This window comes from Halictus rubicundus, chromosome 2, assembly GCF_050948215.1.
Source record: "Halictus rubicundus isolate RS-2024b chromosome 2, iyHalRubi1_principal, whole genome shotgun sequence".
In the NCBI taxonomy this organism is placed as follows: Eukaryota; Metazoa; Arthropoda; class Insecta; order Hymenoptera; family Halictidae; genus Halictus; species Halictus rubicundus.
The window spans coordinates 13,942,568-13,963,432 of NC_135150.1; the positions used below are offsets into that span (position 1 = coordinate 13,942,568).

The 20,865-nt window shown below is 46.0% G+C and overlaps 1 protein-coding gene across 6 annotated transcripts in view; it reads left to right on the forward strand.

Moving 5' to 3' along the window:
• Nucleotides 1-20,131, forward strand: part of LOC143365352 (protein FAM135A) — a 57,143-nt gene extending 37,012 nt beyond the window's left edge. The window contains exons 4-17 of one of the 6 annotated variants that reach the window (XM_076805449.1): nt 2,590-2,803; nt 4,659-4,817; nt 4,897-4,926; nt 6,190-6,271; nt 6,381-6,578; nt 6,718-6,852; nt 7,171-7,411; nt 7,808-8,473; nt 9,040-9,980; nt 11,602-12,398; nt 13,114-13,426; nt 14,368-14,617; nt 14,711-14,938; nt 15,974-20,131. In XM_076805449.1, the coding sequence (XP_076661564.1) occupies nt 2,590-2,803; nt 4,659-4,817; nt 4,897-4,926; nt 6,190-6,271; nt 6,381-6,578; nt 6,718-6,852; nt 7,171-7,411; nt 7,808-8,473; nt 9,040-9,980; nt 11,602-12,398; nt 13,114-13,426; nt 14,368-14,617; nt 14,711-14,938; nt 15,974-16,179 (4,460 nt within the window). In that variant the 3' untranslated portion in view covers nt 16,180-20,131. The remainder of the gene's footprint in view (nt 1-2,589; nt 2,804-4,658; nt 4,818-4,896; nt 4,927-6,189; nt 6,272-6,380; nt 6,579-6,717; nt 6,853-7,170; nt 7,412-7,807; nt 8,474-9,039; nt 9,981-11,601; nt 12,399-13,113; nt 13,427-14,367; nt 14,618-14,710; nt 14,939-15,973) is intronic. The other 5 variants (XM_076805453.1, XM_076805450.1, XM_076805451.1 and 2 more) reach the window with 5 other exon arrangements.
• Nucleotides 20,132-20,865: the final 734 nt, after the last annotated feature.

The following is a 20,865-nucleotide window of genomic DNA, read 5'->3' on the forward strand; positions in this document are numbered from 1 at the left end:
TCGACCATGCTGCCCGCGATACTTCGTCATAACCGCACCGTGCGGAGTTTTATGCTAATTCGCGGGTTTAGCGGCCATTGGGATTTCACGCGGGCGCGGAATTCCGCCGGCGGTGCCGACGAATGGAAAAACTTGGCCGAGGTGTGTTTCAACTTTTCGCGTAACTTCCCCGGATATAATTGCACCGGCAGATTCTGCGCTAATGATTCGCCCGTTCCCGCTTTATTTCTCGAGTTAATAAATTGTGTTTTATTTGGAATCCAACATTTTCATGCCGCGCCTGCGTTTAATACTCGAACGCTTTACCGTCGATTAAACGGAATAGGCTTCTATCCTTTTTTTTCCACAACGGTGCGAACATCTACATGAATTGTGCACATTTCAGTGTTAATTGGCTCAGTATCACTGTCAAGTTACTGTTTTTTGATTTAGCGATTGTTGAGATTATGAAGGTCTGGATAATTGTTTGATGCACCAACAGTCTCGCCAGAAGATGCCCATTTGGGTATCTGTTTCGTCTCCTCCTTTTCCCCTTTCACTATCCCATTCCACCACCATGAGCACACTTCAACGTCCCCCACCAAGACCGTAGACTGGTCACGTGACGTACCACGTGGTGCCGCCGCGCCCGACTCACGTGACGCTTGGTGTTTAGAATCGTATTGTTCAATTTGAATCACATTGCATTTGGTAGTCGTACCTTGAGGACAAGCCCGAATCGGTAGTTACAATTCATTTTATATATAATGAAGAATGTTTATAATCTCTAGAACGATTCATATGATTCATTTCATTAAGTAGGTAATAGATACCATACGCGGCAGTAACCTAAAACTTGCTACATGTCTGTCATTGTTGCGCACGCGCAACGTGTCACATATTACGCTGGTCATCAGAGAGGGGGTACATTCCCCTCGATTTCCTCGATCTGGCGACACTGTGCACCAAGGACATCTTTCATGGGAAATTCCATTTATTCAGACCTAGAATATTTCCGTTTTATATGATTTCTTTTATACAATACTTACACTTTAGTAATTTATTAGATAAAAACAAATAATGTAAACAAAATTTTAGTGACGCCTCAGAGGCACCACTCGAATGCTCCCTAGATTCGCGATAAGGTAGAGTGACCACGTTACCGACAAAAATAGGCGAAAAATGGTTTCACGTGCCTCAACTTTTCGTCCTTATACGAGAGTATTTTTCGCTGGAAAAGGGCTCATTCGAAAGATTATGCAGATATTTGGTAATATAAGCGTTAGAAGTAGGCCAAAAATTGACGATGTGTGTGCCGTGAAGTCCAAGCATTTTTATGCCATTGGATGAGTTTTCTGGATGAAATCGAGAGTAGCGCGAGCTAGAAAATATCTCCAGCTACAAATTGAGCTATATTTTGTCTTGATTCTCTACGAGATAAGTAATTTTGACCTGTAATTCCAGTATCAGTAATGCGTTCGCTTCAGACAGCCTGAAAGAATTGCTTTGAAACAAAACTACGTTGTCTTTCTCGTGGAAAATATTTTGAAAAAATCACCTGCCGCTGCCCGTAGCTCCAAAGACCGTTTCTAATTGAGCAAAGTAAATCGGCCGCCTGCTTGGACGAATCTCGCCGTTTGCGAAAATTGAGTCTGGCCGAGTAGCTTTTGACAAAGTAGTCAATAAAAGCTGGGAACCTCCTAAATGTCCGCGGTATATCACGCATTCTGTTCGGCGGGAGCTGCGCCGACCGCGCAATAATCTAACAAATGGGGAGATTCCGTTCGGAAGGCAAGAATGATGGGAGCAATGTAGACGAGCCGAGCGTAGGACTCGGAGCTGTCTCATTCCGGAGATGCGTCAGACGCTTCTGGCTGGTGCATCAAGCGGTTATCCAGACAAGCATTCACTCGAATCAGACACGACCGCATACCATCCCCTTTTCCCAGGCCACCTGTCCACTGGGGTGGTCCTCGGATACAGGAGACACAAAATTATTATTTTTTCGCTCTTCCCCCCCGCCCCTAAATTGTGAAAAATACGGCAGGGGTTCCCGCGTGTCCGATAGCTTCCAAAGGGCCTAGCTGATTAAGGCGATCAAAACTGCCCTTAGACTGTTTTTCAATGATTAATGAACCATTCGAAAGCTGACCAAGAAAAACCCCTCTGAGTAAAATTTCAACCCCCTATCTTGCCCGTGAGGGTAGTTACAGGGTAAATTGGATTTCTCGCTTTTCGCGCATTTTCCGCACTCGGATGCTTCCTAAAATTCTGAAAAAAATGTGGCATATTTTGAATCCTATGGCGGATTTTTGAGGATTTTTTCAGATTTTTTTGTTGCAAACTGTGATCACAAAAATGCAAAACCCCCCAAAAATCGGAAAAATGCAGATATCTCAAAAATATGAAAACATGCTATTCTACTGTTTAGTTCCCTGATAAAGTACTGTAACAGGCAGTGTCAGGTCTGACAATTTAGGTAGGTTATACAAGAAAAAATGATCGCAAGTCGAAAAGTAAGGACCATCCGTTATTGTCCACCCCCCAGACCCATCTCCGTCTCTTCTTGAGCCGTTATCTTGCCGAAATTTCAGAAGAGCATTGTTCCAGACTCGTTGGAGGCGCCCGGGACGAGCAAGCGCTTTCAGATCCTCTACAGAAACGAGGAGGTGACACTCGGCACATCGGTCCTATTCCGGGCGCACGTGCTCGTGCACAGTCACAAGATCGAGGAGGTGCTCTCGCGCACCCACTTCAATCTCGGCGTCGAGCTATGGTTCAGCGATCAGACACAGCCCGGGAACATGGCTTGCGTGTCGTCTAGGTGAGCAGCTCTAGCTTGATCATCCCCCGTTGCCGCGAACGACAGTCTTCACGAGAGGCTTGCCATCCGCGAGGATCGTCGCCGGCAAACGATATTGCGGTCTCAGACGCCGGAGATCACTCGCCGGCGTGTTAGATCAGGTCCGTGGGACAACGGCGTCGCGACGTCTGGCGTCCCTCGATGTGTGCGACCCTGCCGGGGATTTGAACGGGGTTCACAAGGCTCGCGTGCAAATATTCGAGATTCCCCCGGCTGACGGAGAAACGAGTCGTAGCAATTATTGCGAGCGAATACGGAGTGGCGGAATTTTTTGAGTCGTCAGACGATACTGTAGGGACCGAAAAGGTTCTGAAAATAACATTTTCAAACCGTTACACATAGTGATCCACGGAACGTGATCAGTTTAGATTACTCTGTTGTTAGCAAGGCCGATCGAAAATGTTATCAAGTATAGCACGGCTCTTCCTGGAGTTTTCAAGGTCACCTTGAACTTTTTATAAGTAAACCTACAATTTTGTGCACCTCTAATTTGTGGTGTGATATGATCGAGAACTGGATAACTGATAAATTTCCTGGACGTTGGATCGGTCGTTAGGGTGTACTAAATTAGCCAGCTCGTTCGTCTAATTATACACCGTTAGATCTCTAATTATATATTATATCTATATCTATCCAGTTATATAGAAACTAAAAGGTAGGTGTGAGAAAACTGTAGGTTTATTTATAACATTTATGGAGACCTTGGAAAAAGTCTTGAAAAAAAAATGTTGTAAAGAATTTACTATATTTTTAAAGCTCTCTCTCTCTCTCTCTCTCTCTCTCTCTCTCTCTCTCTCTCTCTCTCTCTCTGAACCCTGCTATGCTTGATAAAAAAAATTTCGATCGACCTGCTAAGAACTGAGCTATCTAAACTGATCACGTTCCGTGAATCACCCGGTATATCGGTTCTGATTGATATAGTTACGAAGAAGTGAAATAGTATTATAACTGTTATAATTATATTATATTTCGGTTCTAGAAATGTTGTCTTTCTGTTCCGAAAAATAACCGCAAAATGACACTTATAGAGTAACCTTACGCCACGGTAATATTAATCCTTTGCACTCGAAGCCATTTTAACTCTAAAACGAAACATTTCTTCCAACCTAGAATATTTCCCTTCTATATACAGGGTGAGTCACCTAACGTTTGCACCTCAAATATCTTTGGTGTTTCTAAAGATACGTAAAATATGGTAAGGACAAAGTTGAATGGTACAATGGGGCTGACACGATGCCATAAAAAAATTTTGTTTTTATGTCATTTTTTTAGAGATATCAAGGTGACCTTCACTTTTTAAAAATAGAACCACCCTTTTCTAAACACCTACAATGATAGTCCGTTTCATTAGGAATGCAGCGACTATATTATTCCAAGGTCATTCAAGGTCAAGGACAGAAAAAACGTATGAAACTAAAATATGGAAGCAGATATACGAAGATGTTTAGTAATTTATTAAATACAAACAAATTTAATAACGTAAAAAATATTTTGAATAATGATACAGGAATTTTTAGTGGCGCCGTACAGTCGCCATTCGAGTGCCAAGGGTTAAAATCCAATAGGAGGTTAATGCAGAACAATTTCGAAAGTTCAAGTAGCAAGTTAGCGGCAGTAGCATCCCCAAGTGTCAAGTAATTCAGAAAGTGCCGGTTTGCAAAGGAGGACAGTGGGTCTATAGAAGTTCTTTGAAGGCGTCGGAACTTCCCTACAGACTTAATAGATAAAGTGATCGATAACCTTGGCCGCGTGCGCCACCGCGTTTCCAGGTTGAAGGTTTTGACGGGTGCATCGTCTGCTTTTTATCGGTTTGCAGGGCGTTGCAGCTGAACTTCACGCCAACGAAGGGGCTTCACTATCATCTGCCGGTTCTCTTTGATTATTTTCATCTGGCGGCGGTGTCCATCACGATCCACGCGTGCCTCGTCGCCCTTCACCAGCCCTACATCAAGTCTGTATCAACTCGTTATTTTAAGTAACTATTATCATACTATTACTGGCGAGGCTGGTCTCTATCTGTTCTCTCAACTTTTTCGTTTCATCGTTTCGTACAGGAAGAGCATACTTCACTACGTGCAGAGCTGGTGAGTTATCATTTCTCTTTGCTCGAAACATAAAATAAATTCAGCGAGAGACAGGGACCGCTTCTTGATGGTGCGTTTAGGCGAACGGATGCTCGTTCGGCCCCCACTCCAGCATAAAAATTCGTCGAAAATTCAGATTGCTCGAAGAATGGTTACTCGATTTTATAAATATTAACGAATGCTACGTTCGCCGAATTTTCGACTCTATACATAATTTTGATATACAGCGAATGCGGCACGTTCGTTAATAATTAATAATTATAGCAATTATAGTGGGGGATGAACGAGCATTCGTTCGTTAGGCATAAAGGCACAGCAACACTGTCGCGACCAGCATAACATTCACACGATGCTCACGTTTCTGTGCATCACAGGAAGAAAATCAAATTTTTGTCGTTATTTATTAGTCAATGAATGTCAATTCAGAGATCGCGTAACTTGCCTGTGATAATATCTTCTTTTCATATTTTCCAAGAGGATGGTTGCATATAATAGAATATTGTTACTATGAAGGCTATTGCTGAAATAAGTGCAGGTCGCGAACGTGTTAACTCTCTGTAGCCCGAATTTTTCTTATGAATGCGACAGAAATCCTGTAAAACAGCGAGTCCTATATATGCAACCTAACACTGAATTCGCAGTTTAAAGAAAAGTTAACACTACCACGGTCAAAATGGCCGGGTTTATATCATACAAACATTAAAACTACAAAAATTCATTTATGGAAAACAGTGAAATAAGTTTTCTTCTCCAAGCATTTATTATATTGAAGATTACAGACAATCACAATAATTTTAGGGTTGCCATTTTTGTAAGACAATATTCACCAGATACTGTCAATACTTGGTAGGCTTAGCGTTAAACTCGACAACCGAACAAGACACTTTTGTCACAATCCGGCTGCAAATGAAATTGGCACGTGACTAGAAAGTTACACGGAGCTGCAGAGGGTTAATTTGAAACGAGTTCTCGGGAATTTCGAAGGCAACGAGTTCGACTTAATAATCCGGATGAACGGGGGAATGAAGTCAAACGATTGCAAAGAGAAAGAGAGAAAGCTCCGGGAGGCTCGATTCATCTCTTGCCGCATTTTCGAATCCGTGTGAAAGAAAACGGCCGTGAAATGCATTTCGCTGGAAGTGCTATTCAATTATTCCGTCAGTTTAGTATTCTCTCATACGTGACGCGCGCGATGCCATCGAAACGGTGTCGTATCTCAATTAAAATCACGAGAAGGTAATCAACCGAGTAATATTCTCGCAGCGCGCCGCGCGGAGGGAAGCCATGGCTGCAGTTCAAACAGTCCGCAGCGAACGGCGATAATAACGCTTCGTTAGGAAACATCGTGAGTTTTCGAATCATACCAGTTTGTCGTACCGATCTATGTTAATCGAGTCGGAACGATTGATCGGCCGACGGTCGATCGAGCTGACGAGGAAACCCCACTTTTGCAGGAGACCACGACCAAGTGTGTCGGATCGGCGATGAGGATACAGCACGCGAAACTGGTTCAACAGGAAGTGATCAGGTTGCTTCTGGCCGCGCGGGAATCTCTGCTCGGCGATCTATCCGATTTAGCACGGCTGTTGCCGTCGTGCCAGCAAAGATCGCTCGAGCTCGCTCAGAACACGCACAAAGAAATCACCAAGGTCGTTCAATATTGTTCTAGAACTGTCCGTCCACCCCTCCCTCCCCTCCGTGTCCCTTTCTCATTGGTTTCTTTCTTTTTTTCTGGGAGGTAGTCGCCAGGTGATCTTGATCGGCATGCAAACGTCCGCTCTGTAATTACAGATGATGGACACCGAGGAGACTGATATCGCTCAACTCTGCGCACAAAACATTGTTCTCTGGCAACATTTTCTGGAGGCGTTCTCGGGACGCGAGGCCGTTCATCAGCATCTTGCGAGGATCCATCATCAACTCAGGGTAAAATCCCACTTCGTCTATTGTCTCCTCTCGCGAGCGTCGTTCGTCATCTTTTACTGTTCAGCTTTCTTAATCACTTGCACTATCATTTGTTTTACGGTTACAGTATTTTAGAACTTCCTCATCGTTCATCATTTCCTAGAAGAAACAGAAAATTGATATTTGTTGTCTGTCTGCGGATTCTCTGGCTATTTATACACAGAATAGAATTTTATCTCGGTGTAAAGAAAACTAATGACATATACATATTTAGTACCGTACGTATCGACTCTACACGTTGACAATATAATCTCTGCGGCTGTGAATATCGATTCCCAGGTGAAACGATTCGCGGAGGGGTTCTTCGTGCTCGAGAACCCAAGAACGTCGGCGTGGGGCTGCTACGACGCTAATTACCAATCCTACCAAGCGGTCAGCGAGGCTGCCAGAAGATCACGGTACCTAGCGTCGTTGCCACCTCTACCTGTGCACTGCCCGGAACTGGACGGAGACCTGCACTCGCTGCCTCTGATATTCGAGGATCAGTACGTGGACATGAAGCAGAGGCACAGAAACAGCGGTGAGTGTCCATCATCAGTGAAAAGATTAAGTTGAATTTTCAAAACGAAATAGTTTACATGACTTCTATTTCTTACAATTGATGCGCAACTTCTGTATTTTGCATAAAGTATCGTAGTCTGGTCAGTACAATTCTTCCAAGCAATTGTGACAATTAACAGATGTAGATTTTTGGAACTATGGTCATTTCTGCTAAACTTGCCTATCTTTGATCTTGAAAAGTCTGAAGAGTCACGGGCAGAACTTCTGCTATTTTATGTTTGTTATTTTTTTACTTTTTGTGCAAGAGGATCTCAGACTAATAAAACAAACCTACCGGACAGGAACGAATGGGATCAGAACACGAATCAACGATCGCATAGTTGAATAAATAAATAAATACTTTTTTTTCTCCCAGTTCCCGGCATGGACGACTGCAGTTGCGGGATCGCAGCGATCCTGGAGTCGAGATCGATGGGGATCTGGTCACCTAGGAGCGAGGGTGCAAACCAGGACCTGGGGATGGTCCAGGGCCGGCTGACCTTGACACCTTCCACTCTTCCCGCGAGGCACAGCAAGTCCCTGGATCAGCTAGGACCAGAGATCGCGCCGGTGCAGCCGAGGACCTCTCCGAAGACGCTTCCTCGATCGGTGTCGACGCAACTGTTCCCCAGACAAAGGGGAGGCGCAAGAAACGTCACCCCGCCGGCCACGGTGCCATCGCGTGGCAGGCAGAGGTCGACACCGCCGTCCAGTAGCACACTTTTTCCTCCGTCGGGTCAACAAGCTTGCTCAGCGCCGAATCCATCCCTCGGATCGACGCCCGTGGTCCCCCTGCCGCGGGCCAAGTCCACGCAGATCTTGGTACTCAACCTGCAGCAGCAGGCCGACCCGCAGAACACCTCCATAACGTCGCTGCTAGCAGCCATGTTTCCAGAGTTGCCACCCGGTGGACAGCTTCCAGGGTATCGACCCACGAAACAGCCTTGCGAACAACAGGGACCGACCCTGACGGTGCCCACCTGCATGGGACCCATGGATCATGGACAGATGACCGACTGCTGGACCGAGAACAAGGCCGAAGGTACACCCTGACATTTGACACGGACAATTGAGACCCTCTTTGTACACCCAATAGCAAATTTCGTTCTTCCCTTCGAACTCGAGCAATCACGAGCCTACATAGATTGCGCATTAAGCTGGGTTTAGAATGATGTGGGGTAAATAGTGAATTTGGACTGTCGGTCCAATTGTTTAACTGGATTGCGTACTGTACGTGACTCACAAGAAGTCCCGTGAAAGGAATGCGGAGCTGATTGGTCAGAGTAGAGGAGGCACGCCTCGTTTCACACGCATTTTCGGCTCTAGCGAAATATCGGTCAAAGCGGTCAAGCACACTGTGTAGAGTGTGACGTCAAAGCCTAAACATTGGGACTACGAGAGCACCAATGGTGGGGATAAGCGGAACGAGCGAGGGTCCCCTTTGCCCCTGTGCCGTCCCGCGAGACTTCTTGTGAGGCAGGGACAGTACTGGTGTAGAAACACTGTTTACTTTATTCCAGTTACGATCCAGAGTTGGATTGGATCACTAAGCTGGACTGCTACCGGACCAATGTAAATTTAGTTTAACACGAGGGTTTTGATTTTCAGACTACCATTCGTTGGACACAAGAAGGATCCGCCTGGAGCCTCGCAGCCACCGTCTAACGTCCCGGCAGCCCCTGTCGACGGTGAACGATCAGAACAGCTTCCTGTCAGGGAAGAACATGAACGGGGACGGTTTTCTGCAGGAGCAGGAGCCGTTGCACACGGCCACGTTGGACAGGGTGACATATCGAGGGAACTCGCGGAAGCAGACCCATCAAGCCGGCGGCAAATACAGTCAAACGAACGGGCTGGAGTCCCGCAGGTACCACACGATCGGCAAAACCGGTTCGGGTCAGAGCCAGCGAAACCGCGAGGCGCAAGAGTCGATGAACGGCAGCGGGATGCCAGGAAGTCATTCGACGATGACGGACCCCTTGTACAAACGATCGAATTACTCCGCGACGACCACGGACTCGTTTTTCTACCGCACGAACGGGACAAGCGGACGAACTCACGGCGAACCCGACAGACCACGGCGACCCAAAAGCACCGAGAGGCTGGTCGACGAGGTCGATCGCAGCGAGTACTGCGACTTCCGGAGAGAAAAAGTCAGGTGGAGAGACGACAGGCCGGCTGCGAAGTCGCCCAGAAACGGTGCGCCGCCCTGTTACAGCGACGAAGCGCATAGGAGATCGCAGGTCGACGATAAGACCGAGGCCAACGATATGTTCTACAAAGTGGCGCCACCGATGCCCGAGCCGAAGAAGGAGCACCGAGAGAGGAGGAAGGACAGACACGGGAAGCGACCGCATTCCGCACCTGTCCTCGATATCGATCATCCAACCGATGACAGCAGGAAGTGGCACAGGAACAGGAAGCCTGCACCGCCGCCCCCTGCGTATCAGGACCCAGCGGTTGCCCCCCTGCCCAAGTACCGACACCCCCCACCCGCGCTCACCACCAGCGTCCTGGAGGTCGAGAATAACAATAAAATTATTCTCAAGGTAACACGTCACCGCGTGCATCAGTGCCGCTCAACAAGCCTTGTGGCGAGCATCGGCACACAGATTCTTCAATCGAAATCGAGTGATTCAATGTCTATAATCGAAGGTCACTCAAGGTCAACATTCTACTTTGGTGTTCTCTCCGGTTGTTGGTATATCAATCTTCTAATGCGCAGCTTGCTCTATGACCAATTGCAGTGTCATGCGTACTACAATGTTCTAGTCCGTGTATTTATGTTCAAGTTCGCAATTTTGAACGTTTATACTAGTGAGAAAGTCCCATCAACAATTGCTAACATGTAAAACACTGGTGTTCGAAGAGTGTCCTCGAACAATACATTTTCCGTTGCAGTTGATCTTGAGTGACCTTCAAGCGCGCAATCGAAATGAAAATAAAAGACCACGTCATTCCATTTGAGAAAACAAGGTTGACCTTGAAGCGCACAAAACATTGCCTCTGAAAACCGAGCAACTTTCACCTGCTGCACTTTGTTCTACGGTCTAAGTCAAGTTCAATGAACCCAAGGTCCTGTTACGTCCCAGATAGGACGGATTATGATTTTTATGAGATAGGACGCAGTTTTGAACCTACCTGCATTCACCGGCTACGGTTCGGGAAATTGGGGATTGTTTAAATAACTTGTATTCTTATTTTCCAAAACAAACAAAATTATTGATTTATTCAAAATTAGGTGCTGAATCAGAAGTTTTAAACATGATTTGACAAATAGAGATTATGTGTAGTTAACGCATAAACTAGATAGCTTACAAATATTTCGTTCAATAATAGTAATGTTAATTTACCGAGTTGTTGGGTTCGCTTCGCTAAGTGGACACCGCAAGTCCACAAGTCGCTGGTACCGCTAATCGCAGTTGCTGCGGGTAGCAGGTTGCAGATTCCACCAATTCCAATATCGCAGCCGCAGGTCGCAGATTTCACCAATTCCAATTATCGCTTCTTGTAAACTTTATAAACTTTCACTGAACTTAGACTTTACTGAAATTTTTTAAAACTGAATTGACACTTCTATGACGGACTGATCCGGTCAAAACTTTATGACGGAATGAATGAATTGAAGTATTGGTTCCCTTTTATAGGATGGACAGTCCATTGTTTCAATAGGATATTGATTTGATCTTTTATCTAATGCGCGTCATTCTTACCATGGGATTAGTGTGCCTTCTTGGAACTTGGTGCAACTAGACACACTTTCTGTTTATTTTTCGGGGTGACATCGATCTTTGCTGCGTCTCTCGCAGGAGGATAATTGGAATTGTTTTGTTCGCTATTTATTTCCTTCTCCTTGCATGACATTATTGGGTTTCAACAATAGTTCATAATAATTCTTTGTCTCAAGTTTTATTCGTTTGATTCTTAAGCGGTCGAATCACCGGACATGACACCGTCTTACTTCCTAGAATCTTAAGGCTTATCTTAATCTTATTTATTCTTCTCTCCTCGCGTGGCATAATTTTTATTTGAAGTTTTATTTGTCTTATTCATGAGCGATCGAACCACCGGACGTGACAGTCCCATGAAAAGACAATGTCAGCACAGGCTGTACGAGCAGCTTGTTTCATGATTCTTCTTCCTGGTACTTCACGAGACCTTTGCTTCCAGGTGGAGCCAATCAAGTCGCCGATAGAGGCGCCGGCCACGAACGGCACGACGCCTTCGGACACGTCCAGCACAGGTGCGCCGCTGCCGAACACGAAAAGACTGAGATGCGCCAGCGTGCCGGTGGCGCAGAACAAGGTGGTGGTTCCGCGCAGCGCGGTGTCGTTGCCTTGCATGCCGATTCGCGACAGCAAGGACAGCCTTAGCAACAATCTTCCCGTCATTCCGAATCCGCTCAGCCCACCGTCCAGCCGACCGAGCAGCCCGACCACGAGCTCCAGCTCGAGCAACCTGACGTCCGAGTGTTCCGGCTGGGTCAGCAGCGGGGACACCTCCAGCTCGGAGCAGCGTCGGAACGCGAAGCTGTCCAGCGAGCAGCTGCGACAGAAACTGTCGAAGATAGTGCCCCGAAAGGAGCGGCCGCTCGCCAAGGAGGCAGTCGAGGAGCATTCCTACGAGGAAGTGCGACTTCCGCCGCCGAAGATGTTCCAGGACGAGCCCCCGCCGCCAGAAGAGTTCAGGGACCCGCCGGCGATCATCGACAACCCCCTCTATCACGTTTACGAGACGGTCAAACCGGTCCGAAGTCCGAAACAGACGAAAACGGCGCCCTGCAGCCCCCAGAAGAATAGGGACAGGGAGAGGGACAGGGAACCGGTGTACGGCGCTAGGGACATTTGTCTGGACTGCTACCAGGAGGGCAAGGAACTGCTACAGTCGACCCAGGACGACGCCATCAACTTCAAGAAGTGCAAGGAGGAGTTCAAGCGACAGATGAGCTTTTCCGGGAAGATCTACAGGTACGGCTTCGCGTGCGCACTGCGATGTCCTGTCCAGAGTTGCTGGATAAAGTCTTCGCGTTACCCTCTCTACCATCCGATACTCTTCTAGCGACACTCTGCACGAGGAGGATACGTGACAGCGGTTGGGCTAGCAAGTGCTACCAGCTAGGTTACATATTAACCTTGCGTAGAGAGTCGCTAGAGAAGAATCGAGCCAGATTTAGAGGTAAAGGGGGGAGCATTTAGCGGGGAATATAGATCGTCTGGTAACCCTGGTGACTAGGGAAGAACCGAGTTAGATTTAGCGGTAGAGGGGGAAGCGTTCAGCGGCGTATACACTTCGCCTGGTAACCCTGGTCCTGTGATCACTTAGCTACTTTAACCCTTGCACGCTCCTCAAAGAATATTAGCGCTAAAGATCCCCTCGTAGATCCTAGTGTTCACCCGTTTGGGTTTCACAGCGGAAAAGGATTTTCCAACAGTTATGGAGCATGTCAGGTTTAAACACCTGGATCTCCAGCTGGAAGAGTCCACTCCACTTTGAGTTATCCGACGCTGCGAAAACCATCAGATTTTATCGACGTGTTGTTCATTGCGTTTTTACGTTTGGTTTACGCGCGCGATCACGCTTGCGATCACGCTTGCGATCCGCTTCCTCCGTTCGGCAGCTGTTCGGATCTGATCTTTATGTTTTGTAGTTACGTTTCTCTTTTGTCTACCTTATCCTGTCTAGAGAACGAAAGGAAGCGCAGTTGCGTTTCCATAAACGTGCCCATTCCCTTGGATACGGTGACCTCCTGACCCCGTCGTCGGTAAAACCTCTAAGATCGAATGTGCCTCTTAGTGACTATCCGACCCTGGCCTCGACCATGCCGTACTTCCACATCAGCAACGAGTACCGGCTCTTCTCGCCGGAAGGGGCCCACTTGATCATCTGCGTCCACGGTCTTGATGGCAACCCCGGCGATCTGCGTCTCGTCAAGACCTACTTGGAGCTCAGTCTTCCCGGGGCGCATCTAGATTTTTTAATGTCCGAGAGGAACCAGGTGAGGTCATTCAATCTGCCTTCTAACTCTTCTGTTAGCACTTCTGCTACCAGAACTACCGAGCCACCAAAATGGTTGGTGACAGATCTTAAAGTTTTCCGTAGATGTGTCAATATTGCAGGGCAAAACTTTGGGATCGAAATGTGACTTATATCGTGTGACATAACGCACCGAATACTGGAAAGTGACAAAACGTGTCAGTTTTTAATTATTTTCCTGAGAAACTTTTACCAACTCATTTGTGACATTTTTCTGATCGAAACGATACCAAACACGACACCGTTTGGATCACGTATGCTTGTTTAATCCGTGATATAGAACAACCTCGATTATCCGAACTAAGTAGGGGGTGACTTTTGTAGAGTCAGCAGGTCGGTAACTGCTGTATAATTTCCGTTCACAGCCCTCAGCCACTGACTTAAGATCCGTCTTGCTCTCGTCCGGACGGGTCCTAAGTCTGTGACTAAACTTGTCACATCTTTTGCTCTGTATTATCGATATCATGAATTCTGACGCCAGAAACGTGCTTCAAGTTTTTCGCTTCATTTCGCAGAGAATCAAGACAAAATATAGCTGAATTTGTAGCTGGAGACATTTTCTAGCGCGCGCTACTCTCGATTTCATCCAGAAAACTCATCGAATGGCATAAAAATGCTTGGATTCCACGCCATGCACATTGTCGATTTTTCGCCTACTTCTAACGCTTGTGTTACCAAATATCTGCATAATCTCATCGACTCATGACCAGCGCGCGCTGGATTGAACCTTCCTCTTTCGAACGAGCCCTTTCCCAGCGAAAATATTCTCATATAAGGACGAAAAGTTGAGGCACGTGAAACCATTTTTCGTCTAATTTTGTCGGTAACGTAGTCACTCTACCTTATCGCGAATCTACGGAGTCTTGGCGGTTGTCTGACGTTCGTGTCGCGTTTGTCGCACAGGGAGACACATTTTCGGACTTCGACACGATGACGGACCGGCTGGTGGCCGAGATTCTGCATCACATAGACACGTCCGGGCTGAATCCGACGAAAGTGAGCTTCATCGGACACTCTTTAGGGACCATCATTATACGAAGCGCTCTGACTCGGCCTCGATTGCGGCCGCTTCTCCCGCGTTTGCACACTTTTCTCAGTCTCAGCGGTCCACACTTGGGCACACTGTACAACACCAGCGGATTGGTTAACGCCGGTACTATCTCTCTCTCTCTCTCTCTGTTTAATCGCCGCATGATCATTGCCGAAGAGTCTCGCTAAGTTATTAATCTGAAACTCTGCCCGCCAGGTATGTGGTTCATGCAGAAACTGAAAAAATCCGGCTCGCTGCTGCAGCTGGCTATGAAAGACGCGTCCGATGTGAAACGGTCCTTCATGTTCCGTCTCAGCCAGAAGAGCAATCTCGAGAAGTTCAAACACGTTCTTCTTTGCGGCAGCGCGCAGGATCGATACGTGCCGCTCCATTCGGCGCGCATAGAACTCTGCAAGGCTGCCGTGCGGGACTCCTCCGATCAAGGTAATCAACCGTGCTTTTTATTACGGAACGCACGTGCTCTTTATCCTATTATCGCAAGTTGTGCGAACGTTTGCCAAGTCAATCGATAAATTTTATTGGACACCTCTGACCGCGCCTGCACACTTTCCGTATTGACTTCTTCGTCGATTGGTTCGTAAAATGTTTCTCCTTTTGTTCGATCGAGGCAATCAACCGTGCTTTTTATTGTAGAACGTTAGTATCGCGAGCGAAATCCTCGGATCGTGTGCTAAATCGATCGATAAATTTTACTGGATATTTCTAGTCACGTCTCTGCAATCATTTACTTTCGATTTATCGATCGTAAAGTGCCGCGTCTTTCTTTTTTCTCCGATGAGGTGATCAGTTGTGTACACTTTACTGTAGATTGCTATCGTCAGATATACTGATATACGAAAACATATGTTTTCTTGACAAAAATGGGCAGCTGTAATTTGAAACTGCAGAAAGATATAGAAAATTGAAGTGTGCATTACTCCCAACCTACTCAAGTTATTAAGAGAAGGAACACATTCACAAGTGACTTTTGTGCTTGCAGTGAATGCAGACAATTTTTATTTTCCATAAAGATCCGCGGTCTAGTGATTAAAGTGATTTCTCTATATATGTCGCCAAGGCCTAGATGATAAACGTCGCGGAATTATCCCCACTGCCGTGAGGCCTCGAACGCCGAGGAGTCTAAACATAACAGGGCTACGGTATGTCTCCTGACATATATGTTGTTGACATATATCGAGAATTCACTGTATACACTTTTGGGATCCCGGAGACTGACTAGAAGTACCTAGATATATTTAATTGATAAACTATTACGCCTTGTACGTTACCATTGTCGCATTATCGATGTATCAAAGTATTGCTAACACATTAATAATGTCGATTTTTATCGATAACTGGACCAATCCTACAACTGCAATTTCGTATATCCGAACTGTATTAACTTTCATGTCCCCGACCCGAATCCTTTCGCACAGCGCTACTAAAACTGCAACTAAAAACAGAAAAATCGACTTGCAGGTGCAGCGTATCGCGAGATGGTGCAGAACATCTTGTACCCGGTGATGTCGTCGTCAGGTGTCAGCTTGGTCAGGTACGACGTGCACCACGCGTTGCCAGCGACGGCGAACGCGTTGATCGGCCGAGCCGCGCACATCGCCGTCCTCGATTCCGAGCTTTTCATCGAGAAGTTCCTGCTGGTGGCGGGCCTGAAGTACTTCAGATAAGGAACGGACTACTTAGCGACTAAATGGAAGCGAGGGAAGAAAGAAACACTAGCGATTTAAACAAAGTAATAGCGAATCTAGCCAGCGGGAACGATACTCTCGGGCAGAACGGAGCGGATATCCTCGTAACTCTCCGTGACGTCACCGACGCCGCATTAGGATTAATTGAACCCGCGGTCGTACTGTCGGAATTGCCTCGTTTCTTCACCGCGAAACGCCCTTCCACCTCTCCACTCTGTCTCATCCCTCATTCTCCTCTCATCGTATTCAACGTTGTCTTCGATACACCGCGATCGCGATCCTCGAGGAAACCAGGCAATTCGATGTTTTTACATGGGACGCGGACACATCGTTCGGACATCGTTATAGCAAACGTCGATCAGTTTCTCTCGTTAGGTTCCTACGCGTCATTTCTGTCGTCACGGCTTCATCGACGCTTCATCGAATCATCGAACGGGATTACGACTGCACGGAGATCGGGCCTACGCGCAGCTCGCGATCGGAGCTGATTTTTGTTCGAATGGGGGATGCATGGGGGTTGAAGACCGCTCAGGGTGGTTTGATCTGATCTGTTCAGTCCACTTCGGATAGAACGGAAATAGTATGTGAAAGTCGAGGAGGACAACGGGATTAAAGTCGAGTTTGAAATCATTCGGCACAGGATCGAAATGATGCGCGTCATAATATAATGTGTATAAGTTTGTTTTGAAAGTATAATGTTAGCATCTTTTACATTTTTTTTAACATTCTAACGTCTCTCTTGTCAAGCATTTAAATTTCTCCGATAGAAAAAGATGATAAAAAACAGACTTTTATACATTTATGACTAGACTGCGGATTTTTGTGCAAAATAAAAATTGTCTGCATTAATTGCAAGATACAGGAGCTACGTACACACTTATTTCTTTTCTTAATAGTATTATAGAATTTATTGTAATATAATAGTATTTCTGAGTTCTTCAAGTCCTCTTTCGTATTCGATCTGCAAAATCCGCAGTCTGACGACAATGTTTCGTTAGAACAACAAAAATGCATTCATCGAATGCAATTTTTGTTCTAGCGTACGTTTAGATGAATCCAATTTTACCGACTAAACGCTTACAAAAACAATTTACATCTTTAATAATCGTAAAACGATAAATCTGACACGAGTCGTTTCGACTCTTCTAGCAGCTCTAGTTTTAGCTAATGAAAGTAATGGTTCCGCGAGAATGGTGTAACTTGCATTTCTCTTAAACGAGCAAAAAGCATTAGGCGAACGTGAGATCCCTTCTGGAACATGCTCTTTGTTTTCCGTTGAAATCGTCAAACTGCTCTGAGCGATCGGCACGATCGAACCAAGTATCGAATTCTCGGCCTATCGCGAAACCCGTGGCCGTCGAGGAAAATCGCGCGCACGATCGAGAAGAGAGGTTCATAAATCGAGAACCACGGTTCATCATCACCCTCAACCGGAAACGGAACGCGAATCGTACTCGAAAAGAAAAAAAAAACAATCTGCGAAGAGACAAGCTCGCATACGTTAATTTTCGTCTCCTCTTTTTTCGTTTTTTCTTTTTTCGTTAACAGACTCTTTTCAATCTCGAGAGCACGGCGAAGTGTGTCTGTCGCTCGCCGTGGCTCCCCAGCCCGATGTCGAGAGCGAGGAAAAATGTAAAATTTACAAGAAAAAAGAAACAAAAAAAGAGAAAGCGGGGAAAATAACAAATCCAGATATATAAAAAAATAAGACGATGCGGGGACGCATTGTCTAGACGCTAGGAAAGTTACGAAACGTATGTCAATTGTTACTCTCAGATAAGTGTGAGTGCGTGCGGTGTGAGGCGGATGGATGAGACGCGTAACTTTTGCGAGAGAAAGAGAGAAAGAGAGAGAGAGAGAGAGAGAGAGAGAGAGAGAGAGAGAGAGAGAGAAAGAAAGAGAGCGCGAGTGAGAGAGCGAGAATGAGAGCGAGAGTATTCTAATTAAACAAAACGGCGAACAAGGAAAAGCAAAGCAAAGAATGAGAAAAGTGAAACGACGAAGTACTGAATCGGCATAAATGACGATCATCCACGTGGTATGATCGACGCTGAAGAGGACAAGGATCCCCGATGGTCCTCGGATACTTCAGCTTCGGCGACGAAAGTTGAACAGCGAAACGGACGAACGGGAGCAACGAGGAAGAGGAGGAGGAACAAGGACGAGTTTTTTTTTCTTCGTTTTTTTTTTTTCGCAAACGGAAACAAATCACAAGAAGGAAAAAGTGACTACCATTTCAGGTATATGAAATCCCTCCAATACTAGATCTCAATTGCTCAGAACAATCTAAATAAAAGAAAAGAAAAAATGAAAAAAAAAATGTAAGAAGTTATACATTATTCGTAATCGAAGCAACGAAGGCGCGTGGCGTCGCGTCTGCTAATTGCTAATCGTGAATATCATCGAAAGAGTGGCAGAGGGAGAGGACGTGTGTAATTAAGAGTTTTTCGCTATACGCAGAATGCAAAGCAGGAATAAACGTCGACGGAGAGAGGCTCGCGGTACGACGGCCGGTTGTCGTCTTCGACGTGGTGCGGCAAGGTCGAGCTTCCGACGACGAAGTCTCGCGCTCGATCTGCTCAATCATTGCGTCACTTGGCGCTCGGGTTTCTCATTCGAGATCATCGACACATGAGACTCTGCCAAATTAGATGAATCAGCTCTGTGCCAAATTCTAGCTTCAATTCTAAAGGATCGTTGCACCCGATCTACAATCCAGAGAAATGCCAACGGAACGTCTCAAATTTAGAAGCTACAGTGAACTCTCGATATATGTCATACGGATCTTGCCAGCGTCTTGTATTGTACAGGAGACCTACCCGAGCCGTGTTATGTTTACACTCCTCGTAGCCCTTCACGGGGTATACTCCGCCGTAGTGGGGATAATTCCGCGACGTTTATCGTCCAGGCCTTGGCGACGTATATCGGGAAATCACTGTAGTTGCATTTCTTGAACCTCTTAGCTATGGTACGCCACTATGATGTTACTGCCCTCGATGTTTTTTGGACGGTGCGCCACTATGGCTCACTTGTTTATCTCGTGCTTAAACTAGTAACTATAAAAATATTCATTCACATTATACCCTTCAAGTTTTTTAAATGACCATATATTAACCCTTTGCGAACGAAAGTCGACATATTGATGAAATTAGGATTCGAGGTCTAACTTCTGAACTAGGAAATATATAATTTAATGATGTGCAATATACGTAACAAAAGATCATGACATATTGTTCAGATTTTTCAGAGAAATAGTCTCAGCATTTTAAAAAATCCGCGTCCGCAACTGTAATTTGAATAAATCTCGACTAATTTAACTGAATTAAACTAAATGATGTCGTTTCCGTGCGATCTTCGTTGAGCCGTAGCTGAAGAGGCAGAACTGCCCTGTTCATTGAATAGACTGAACTGAAACATCGATTCGGAGCGTCATAGTAAATTCGAAACGACTGGTGCCAAGTAGCCTGTCAATCCAGCCGCCATATTGCCGCACCAGAACGGACGCGGAAACGAAATCGCGCCAGCTCGTACGGCGATCCTCGCGAAATATCGTTAAGTGTAAACCCACACCGCCCACTGTAAACGTTCATCCACACAATTGTATACAACGCCCGTACGTGTACGCCTTTACACCGTAACAGAAAAGACAACGTGTGTCGTGTGTTCTGCCACGAGCACACTCCCATTATCAGGACCAGAATCGGTGCTCGTAACGTTGTTCGCCCCCTTCCCTCCCTCCTCCCACAAACACACACACACACACACACACACATACGAAGCTGCGAAGCACAAAGAAAGAGATCCCCCGAAAACTTTTCTCGTTCGAAAACAGATCGCATCGTTCCGTTTGATTTCCGCTTTCCCAGCGCCTCCGTCGCGAAAACTTTGGTCGTCGATCGCGAAAGAAACTAAAAAGAGAAATAACGGGGTTTAGAAACGAAGCTGAGAACCCTGCCGAGGACGTTCACAGATGAAGACTCGAACAACCGTGCAGCCTCTTCGGGCCCGTCGATCGATTCTATTTAGAGACTTTCTTACATCTGTAGCACGCAATAACTATGGCAATATTATTGTATCGCGTCTGATTCGTGCGAGTCGCCAGAAGAAATGAACGGGAAACCTAGGGGTGGAACGAAGAGGAGGGTCTTTGAATTAGAAGTAGCGTAGGGGAGCGTTATGGGGGTAATCTTGGTTTACGGGGCGGATCGAGACGGGTAGATTTCCATGCAAAAGCGAGCAGTGTACGTGGCAGAAAATTTTTCGTTGCAAACGGCCTCGGGTTTGAGATAATCGTTACTCTTCAGGGACGATGCCTGATCGTTGATTTATTTCTGTACGATCCACATAATTTGGTGTTGCAAATGTTGCCATAATCTGTTCGTAATTTAGACTTTTTCATATTTTAAGTATCTATTTATAACGATGTGGATCCCTTCTAGTAATCTGACGTTGTCTAATGGATTTTTAAACATTCGTCTCGGTTATTACAATGCACTGACGTCGTTTCTGGAGGGGTGACGCGGTGGTCGTTTTCTTCACAGCTGCAATCATTGTAACTTCTTTGTCCTTTACAGTTTTCTAGTGGAAAAAGAAAGTTTATGTCTACATTGATGTCAATACATGAATATTGATAATAGACGGATCAGAGTTCATTTAAAAGAAAGG